Source organism: Arachis duranensis, chromosome 4, assembly GCF_000817695.3.
Source record: "Arachis duranensis cultivar V14167 chromosome 4, aradu.V14167.gnm2.J7QH, whole genome shotgun sequence".
Taxonomy (NCBI): Eukaryota; Viridiplantae; Streptophyta; class Magnoliopsida; order Fabales; family Fabaceae; genus Arachis; species Arachis duranensis.
In genome coordinates, this window is record NC_029775.3 from 24,930,157 (window position 1) to 24,939,314 (window position 9,158).

General features: G+C 34.2%; 1 protein-coding gene and 1 pseudogene across 10 annotated transcripts; both read left to right on the top strand.

The window, feature by feature from the left end:
* The first annotated feature begins 2,861 nt into the window (after positions 1–2,861).
* LOC107483805 (uncharacterized) lies at positions 2,862–5,309 on the top strand. Of its 10 annotated transcripts, none has more exons than XR_001590960.3 (6): positions 2,862–3,204; positions 3,582–3,766; positions 3,887–3,922; positions 4,595–4,727; positions 4,812–4,875; positions 5,085–5,309. XR_001590960.3 is itself a non-coding variant. In XM_021140260.2 (4 exons), exons 1-3 carry the CDS (start codon positions 2,980–2,982, stop codon positions 3,891–3,893), a joined length of 417 nt encoding a protein of 138 aa, XP_020995919.1. In that variant the 5' UTR covers positions 2,862–2,979; the 3' UTR covers positions 3,894–3,922; positions 5,082–5,309. The 10 variants fall into 10 exon arrangements, 4 of the variants coding, with proteins under 4 accessions (XP_020995919.1, XP_020995918.1, XP_020995920.1 ...); XR_002373740.2 differs by having other exon boundaries at positions 3,582–3,665; XR_002373741.2 differs by lacking the exon at positions 4,812–4,875 and having other exon boundaries at positions 3,582–3,665.
* Positions 5,310–6,264: 955 nt separating this feature from the next.
* The window catches only part of LOC127746615 (60S acidic ribosomal protein P0-like), a 17,241-nt pseudogene continuing 14,347 nt past the window's right edge, over positions 6,265–9,158 (top strand).

Here is a 9,158-nt window from a genome sequence, read left to right on the forward strand (position 1 = left end):
AGTGATTGTATGTGAATGAACAAAATAAAGATCAATCACATGAGAGATAGAGTGATACTAAATTCTACTTAGGATATAGGTTAAAAAGAGTCAAAGATTAGTTATCAAGAAACTCTTCAAGAAAGTAAAGTTGTCAGTTAATCAACTTTGCTTTTGCTTAGATAACTTGTATGGCTTGAAGTGATATATATAGCATAGTGTGAAATTGTATTAGTGAGTCTTGATTTTTAATACAATTCTAAGTTTTTCATTCATTCACAATCTTTCTAGCGTTCTTTCTTTCTCTACATCACAATTATACAGAACTTCTTTTGGTAGAAAGCATTTCTGTACTACTTTCATGTGTTTTAAGACATCTTAGATCATACTCTCTTCATAATATCATGAACTAGGTATTGCAAGCTCTATGAAAACTTCATTAGATAATTCAGATACAATAAATTCCAATGTAGCAAATACTCAACCTCAACACAATAATCATAATTCTACAACAAATTTTCCCTATCTCCTTATTTAAAAATGCCGGGATAAAAAAAGTTAAAGTAAATCATATGCAAATTATATTAACATAATGTAGAAATGACAATTTAAGTCGATTTAACCTTACCAGCCTCGTATAGGATGGACTTTTCAACCGTTAATTTGGTTTTTAGGACGGGTATGAGTAACACCTGATAATAATTGTTTGGAGATGGGACAGTATATTTAATAGTCATCTCTTCTTTATACCTACTCCGAACATACACAAAAAAATGTTTGAGATAGATTATCAGATTTGATGAATTTAAATTTCTTTAAAATTGTTTAGAATTTCTAATGTGATGAATTTTATTATATTTAGAATTTACATGACCTTTTTAATACTTTGTATTTTATTTTCATCGGCCTTAAATTATATTAAGGATGCCATAAAAAATGAAAAATATATCACGCTATCAAGATAGTGTGGGAGCAAGACGGTAGTGTTTGGTGGAGAGACAAAGATGGAAAGACTAAAACTGAGAGACAGAGACTAAGAGACAGGGATTGAAATAAATTTTAGTATTCTGTTTGGTATAAAGTGGGAGACAGAAATTGAAACAAAAATAAAACTCTAATTTAATTTGCACAAAGGGTAAAATTGAAATTAATTAATTGAAATGAGAGTATTTTAGGTATAAAATGTTATTAAAGTTTCAGTCTCTATCTCTAAAAATTTTAGTCCCCTGTGTCCCCACTTTTTGGAGGTACTGAAATTTTGAAGACAGAGACAGAAATTTTAGTACCAGTCTCTAAACTAACAAATATGATACTGAGTCTCAATCTCTCAGTCCCTGTCTCAGTACCTCAAAACAAGCACTAAGGTACTAAGGATATGGACTTGGGTGATAAATAAAATATTTACAGATAATGAAATAAACACTGAGACAGGTAGCACTACAATATTTTGGGTCTATGGTCACAGTTTTTTTTGTCTCAGTAAAAAATTTATGGTCACGGTTTTTTACTGTGACCAGAAAAAAAAGCTATGGTCATGGTTTTTAAAAAAGGGTGACCATAGAGTACCTATGGTCACGGTTTTTAAAAAAGGTGGCCTAAAAGGGGTTTATGGTCACGGTTTTAGAGAGTGGCCTAAATGGGTCTATGGATATGATTTTTTAAAAAATGGTGACATAAAGGGGTCTATAGTCACGATTTTCGGGGGTGACCTAAACATATCTATGGTCACAGTTTTAAAAGATGACCTAAAAGGGTCTATGGTTACGGTTTTTGGGGTGGCCTAAAGGAGTCTATGGTCACGATTTTTCGGGGTGACCAAAAAGGGTCTATGGTCATGGTTTTTTAATAAAAGGATTATCTAAAGGAGTCTATGATCATAGTTTTTAGGGGTGACCTAAACATATCTATGGTCACGGTTTTGGAGGGTGACATAAAAAGGTCTATGGTCACGATTTTGGGAGGTGACCTAAAGGTATCTATGGTCACGGTTTTGGGGGTGGCCTAAAAAGGTCTATGGTCACGATTTTTTTTGAAAGAGTGGCTTAAAAGGGTCTATGATCATGGTTTTTGGAGTGTCCTAAAAAGGTCTATGGTCACGGTTTTGAAGGGTGACCTAAAAGGGTCTATGGTCACGGGTTTTGTGGGTGACTTAAAAGTGAATATCTCATATATTTAAATTTTGAAAATTTTAATAATTAAAAACTAATGAGAATTTTATATGATTTAATTTAAATATTGAATTTCTAAATCTAATTTTATAAATAAAAAATTAAGTAGAATACTATTAATTTTAAATTAAAAAATTATTTAAAACATAAAGCTAAGTAATAATTGACAAAAAATATTATATTTTTAAAATAATTTAAATAAATTATGATTAATTTTCAATTACTATTTTACCTTCTAATTTTAATAAAATTTTTACACTATCCTAATTCTAACACTAATTCTAAGCCTAATTACTATTTAAGAATATTTTTGTAACAAAAAATGCTATTTGTACATCAAAATTCAATCACTAATATATTTATGTATAAATACATGTGTGTTTTAATTTATTTTCAATGTGTATTTGAATTTCAACATGTATTTTATACTGGTAGCTGAATTTGGTGGCTGATTTTGGTATACAGTATACACGTAGCATTACCCTTTTGTAACTAAATCCATTACTATTCTACCTTCTCATTTTATTTAAATTCTTATAATATCCTAATCCAAACTCTAATCCTAATTTTCAAACCCTAACTCTAATTTTATTTAAATTACACCATCTTAATTAACTTAAAAATTCTCAAATTAAAAATCTAACCTAATGTAACCTTAATTTCATTTTTTAACCCACACCCCAACCTAAACCTAGCCCCTCCCCAAATACAACCCAATAGCAGCAGATAGCAGAAAGAAAGGGGAGAAGGGAGATAGCTCGAGAATGAAGAAGAGAAGAGATCGCGCTGCGTCCTGCTGCTTCGCCACCGCATCCTACATCTGCCGCCATCCATGTCGCACGCAAGAGAGCCGTCGAGCTCGAAGGTGAAAGATGCGCGTGAGAGAGGGAGGAGCCGCGCTGCTGCCGCCATCCAACCGGCCTCGCCATTGTTGTCATTGTCATTGCCGCCTCAAGCTCGTCGCCGTCATAAGCTCATCACGCTTTGTCACCGTCGCAAGCTCGTCTTCCTGCTTCGACCATCAACGCCTCCTCGCCGTGAGTTGGTCTCTGGGCAGGTGAGTTTTAGCTTCGGCCCTGTTATTTCTCTTTCAATTTCATTGCTGTAAATAATTAGTACATCTTGAATTTGTTGTTGAAAGTTGAGTTTCTGAAATTATGATTTAGCTAATTTTGTTTTGCTAAATACTAAGGATTTGAAAACTATCATAGTTGAATTTATTGTTACAAATTATGATTTGAGATGAATTTGTTGTCGTATGTTGAATTGTTGCTGAACATGTCACTGAGCTTTAGTTTTAAAAGGCAGAATAGAGATGTACCCCAAGTGAGTTAAATACTTCTGCAATAAATAATTCATGTCAATGATATTTCCTGTGCTTGCCAAATTGGTTTTGTTGATAAACAGTTGTTGAGTTTATTTGCATGTTTCTAGGTTCAATGTGTAGGTTGCCTGTTGAAGAAAATACTGCAAGTCATTGAGTTGCGTGTTTCACATCAAGCAGAAAGCATAAAAAATGTAAAATTAACTTTATATGTTCATTGCTTCCCTAGTAACTATTTGAGTGATTGGAACTACAGAAACCCTGCCTGCCTCCTCTCACTTGTTCAATTCTTGAGGTGAAATGAAATTAGATAAAAACACATATTTGAATTTTGGATGCTTTATATGTAATGGATATAGATATGATTGATCCTTCCCTTGATTGAGATATTTCTGACTGTGGAACTTTGTTACAGGGAATAGAAATGCATATGAGTTCTATTGCTGAGAAGGTATTTCTTTATAGATCCTCATTTTTGTTAGAAGTTAAAACTTGAAGTTGTTATTTTCAGCATGATTAAGTAGCTCAAATTGATTGGATTGCATACTTTTTAAATTTAGTTAATACTATACTAGATACATTTGTAAAGTTGAAATTTAGCAAAACCAAATCTATTAGAATTCAAGTCACCAAATAAAAAAAAACCTATTTGAATTGTATCGGAAATTAAGAGTAGGCTGCTGAAAATAAATATGAACTACTAACAAGCTTTTAACGATGTTAATTAAGGTATGCATAGCAAGTAAAAGAAAAGAAAATGTCTTAGTTTAGCTATCTCTTTTCATTTATTTCTCTTTTTGAGAGTTAGGTAAAAATGGTGACTAATTTAACATACATTTCATCATCAATGACTTATTCTTAGACTAGCCATATTTTTTGCTGTGTGTTTGTTTAATAACTTAAAGTTTGCATCAAATTTGCCCCAAAAGAACCATGGATAGTTCTTATGCTGCAATGTTTAATTTGAAACAATGCAGCATTGTTATCTTTATATATAATAAAGTTCTTATAATTGCAAAAGGACTACCTTTAATAATTTTGAAAAGTAAATGATGATTTGATTAATATTGAAATGCTTAAAGCATTTAAAATTACAAAACATGCTTTAATAATTTCTTTGCAGCTTGAACAAAGTAAATTTGAGGAGAAGAAGAAACTTGAAAATTAGGAATTTTTCAGAAACCAGATCCTTGAATTGGAAGAATAAGGAGCATACTTACCTAAGTTTTGTGGATTGCCAATCTAGAGCTTTTCAGGTTTGCTTTGTTGTTTATGTTGCTTCATTTTTTATTTTCATTTTTTTTACTTGTGATATATTTATATTATTTGGTGCTTTATAGGAATTGAGAGTTTTAATGAAGTCTGTCAAAAATGAAGTGGTAAAAACAAAAAGAAGCTACTTTGGTAATATATACTGTATCTCTTCAAGTACTTTATATTGTTTTATGATGTGTCGTATAATATGATGTGGATGTGTGTTGTATAGTGTGTACTAGCTATTATATGTGTGATGTATATATGTTTTAATGATATGTTTTTTTCCCTAAGTTGAAGAAGAATAAATGTAGGTGTTTATGTCTAATGTGAATTTACTTTTCATGTTAATGAAGCAGGTGCTGAGCTTTCAAATGGTAAAGTGGCTAAAACAAAAGTTCTCGAGTGATTAGAAGAAAGAATAGCAATACCAGAAACAAGTTATCCTGGCAGAGTCTGAATTGTATTGCTCTCACGCCTTTGGAACAATTCTGTTAATAAAGTCTACTTAGTGTTAGTGTATATATCACTGTATAAAACTGAGATTGAGACAATGTATTCACTCAACTATATTGATATGCTAGTTGGTTACTTTAATCGCAACTTATTTTAATTGTTGATTATCATTTTTTATTTTTAGATTTATTTTGTGATTATCATCATTTTGGGATGTGATTATGCTTTAAAAAAAATTAAATCTCATAAAACAAAATAGGCTATGGTCACAATAAAAACCATGACCATAAGTAAGGCTATGGTCACGGTTTTGTGGGGTGACCATAGATAAGCTATGGTCACGGTGGAAAACCGTGACCTTAGATAAGGCTATGGTCACAGTTTTAAGGTGGGGTGACCATAAAGGCTATGGTCACGGCGAAAAACTGTGACCATAGATAAGGCTCTGGTCACGGTAAAAATTGTGATCATGGATAGAGCTATGGTCACGGTTTTAAGGTGGGGTGACCATAGAGGCTATGGTCACGGTTTTAATGAAGGGGTGACCATAGAGTAACCTATGGTCACGGTTTCTACGCATGACCATAGATTAGCCTATGGTCACGGTAAAAAATACCGTAGCCTAAAGTGCCAAAATTTGAACACTACAGCCGTGGCCATAGAAATTGTGACCATAGATAAAAAAATCCATAGGTCTATGGCCACGGCAGAATAAGCCACGGTGAAAAAACTATGACCATAGGTCAAAAATCGTGACCATAGACCTATGGTCACCCTTTTCACTAGCTATGGTAACAGCTTTTCATCGTGACCATAGACCTTTTTTGTAGTGTAGTTAATGTTTAGGACAGTGTGGATATTGAAATATCTATTCTATCTGGTTATCCCATTGCCATTTCTAAGAACACATCCAAATCCAATGGTGTAAAAAGTGAAACCTTATTCTAACATAAAAGTGAGAGGAACCTACTTTTAGGATTTAGAGGAGGAATTTGTCAGAGCCTCTCTTTAAGCAACTCACTAAGAGAAAAAAGGCCTATGGCCACACTTTTTTCTTGCCACGATTTAAAAGCATGGCCAAAAATGGTCAATGGCAATGCTTTTATGAGGGTGGCAGTTGAAGAGAGATTTGGCCACACTTTTTTTGCTACGCTTCGAAAGCGTGGCGAAAAAGGTCAATGGCTACGCTTTGTGAGAATGGCAACTAATTCGAGATTTGGCCACGCTTTTTTTTGCTATGCTCAAAAAGCGTAGCCATAGAGAGAAATAGGCACGCTTTTTAAGTGTAGCGACATGATTTCATTATTGTGTCATTTTAAAAGTGTAGCTGTTTCTTACATGTCTTTTGGCACGCTTCAAAAGCGTGGCCAAAAGGTTCCAAAGAAAAAAAATTTCAATAAAGTCCGTTCGAAATGACTTTGACGAGTTAAACAATTGGCACACCCTCTCTCTTCGAAACTTCATCTTTCTCCATCTTCCTGGCCCTATACCGTTTCTCCCTCTTTCAAAGAATCTAAACCCTAACTCTTTCAAATATGGCAGCGGTTAACCCTCTCTTCATTATCCTTCATCCTAAACACTAACGATTAACCATTTTTTCAACACTCTAAAGAACATCGAAGAACCCTAGCACTCTGCGAAGAACCACAACACTCCGCGAATAACATTGCCGATGCTCGTAAGGCCTCCGTCGATGCTCCCTCCACCGCCGCTTCCTTCCATTGCTGTAAATGCCTAACCCCTTTCCATTTTTTTCTGTGGTATTGAGCCAGTAGGTAGTAGCATCTTCATCCCCTGTGCCATCGCGTCGAGCCCTTTTGCCTCCATCGTCAAGCCCCGTCCAGCTGTCGTCGTCCAGCGCTTTTCCCTTTCTGGTAGCCACCGCGTCTTCCTCCACTCCTCCCTACACTCTGCCACTCTCTGTCTACATCATCAAGAATGGAGCCTCTGATTGGGTTTTTGATTTTTTGGTCTGATTTTATACTACTTCTATTTGTCTTCTGTTCTATTTTTGAGTTAATTCTGGTTTTTTTCTAAGTATTTTTGTTCTTGATTTTAGTTTTGATTTTTAATTTGTTCTTGATTCTTGGTTGGCATATTTTCTGCAGTTCTCTAGTATTCTTTTGGTTGCTATTCTTGATTCTTGATTTTTGTTATGATTTTTTAATGCTTCTATTTTTTTCTGTCCTGTAGTTGAGTTGATTTTGTTCTTCATTTTTGGTTCTTGATTTTTCACTGCATTTATTTTTCATTGCTCGATTCTTTCTTGTATTTTATCTGCATCAATTTTTCACTGCCAGTTTATGTTCTGTTCTTGATTCTTAATCTTTGTTGATTTTGAATTTGCTCTCTAACTTTTATGGTTACAGTTTTTTAATTATTTGATTTTAATTTGTTGTTTGGTGTTCTCATTTCAATTTTGGTTTAGTGTTATCTGTTCCTATTTTAATTTGTTGTTTGGTGTTCTCTAACTTTCTTATGGTTTCTTATTTTCATTGGCATTGTTTACCCAGAATTAACTGTCAGAAATTTCAACTTTGTTTTAATGCTTGTACGTGTGCATATGTGTTTAATAATGTTATTTACATTTTTTTAAGCTTGATCTTATGTAAAAGTCTTATAGAAATCACGGTACAACATTTGTTAGTTTAAAATTCTCGATGTTACACTCTTCTACCTAATGGGACGGTGTGTTTGTTTTTGCTCAGTGAATATGATGCTATTATTGATCTTCAAAATGCTTTTTCTTGAATCTGTTTGAGTTTTCTATTTACTGCCTGTTGAACCTAGTACTTGCCAACTTATATTCAAGAGTGCTTCATATCTTTTTTGTTATATCAACAGGTTGGAGCACCTGTTCGTGTTGGTTTGGTTGCTCCAATTGATGTTGTTGTTCCTCCAGGCAACACAGGGCTTGACCCCTCACAGACCTCTTTCTTCCAGGTATGCAATCTCGTTCTTATTTATCTCATTTATTCTTCTTGTTGATTTCAGTGCTTATGTTAGTATTCACAATTTAGGTTCCGAATATTCCAACCAAGATTAATAAGGGTACTTGATGAGCAGATAATTTATATGCTTTTTGGCATTGTTTTTAGGTAGTTTTTAGTAAGTTTGAGCTACTTTTAGGGATGTTTTCATTAGTTTTTATGTTAAATTCATATTTCTGGACTTTACTATGAGTTTGTGTGTTTTTCTGTGATTTCAGGTGAATTCTGGCTGAAATTGAGGGACTTGAGCAAAACTCTGAAAAAGGCTGACAAAAGGACTGCTGATGCTGTTGGAATCTGACCTCCCTGCACTCGAAATGGATTTTCTGGAGCTACAGAACTCCAAATGGCGCGCTCTTAACGGCGTTGGAAAGTAGACATCTAGAGCTTTCCAGCAATATATAATAGTCCATACTTTATTCGGAAAGTGACGACGTAACTTGGCGTTGAACGCCAAGTACATGCTGCTGTCTGGAGTTAAACGCCAGAAAAACGTCATGATCCGGAGTTGAACGCCCAAAACACGTCATAACTCGGAGTTCAACTCCAAGAAAAGCCTCAGCTTGTGGATAGATCAAGCTCAGCCCAAGCATACACCAAGTGGGCCCCGGAAGTGGATTTATACATCAATTACTTACTCATGTAAACCCTAGTAGCTAGTCTATTATAAATAGGATAAGTTACTATTGTATTAGACATCTTTTGACAGTTTAATCTCTTGACTGATTCTTCATCTTAGGAGAAGTCTCTTGATCACTCAGGGGGCTGGCCATTCGGCCATGCCTGAACCTTTTACTTATGTATTTTCAACAGTGGAGTTTCTACACACCATAGATTAAGGGTGTGGAGCTCTGCTGTATCTCAAGTATTAATGCAATTCTATCTTCTTTTATTCAAATCTCTTTTATTCTTATTCCAAGATATTCATTCGTACCCAAGAACATGATGAATGTTATGAGTCAGATTACCCTCATTATCATTCTCACT

Excerpts from the sequence above, each read along its gene's own strand:
- LOC107483805 (XM_021140260.2), top strand. The coding sequence starts at position 2,980 with ATGTCGCACGCAAGAGAGCCGTCGAGCTCGAAGGTGAAAGATGCGCGT. Across the intron at positions 3,205-3,581 it reads GTGAGTTGGTCTCTGGGCAG|GTTCAATGTGTAGGTTGCCT; the intron begins GTGAGTTTTAGC and ends GCATGTTTCTAG.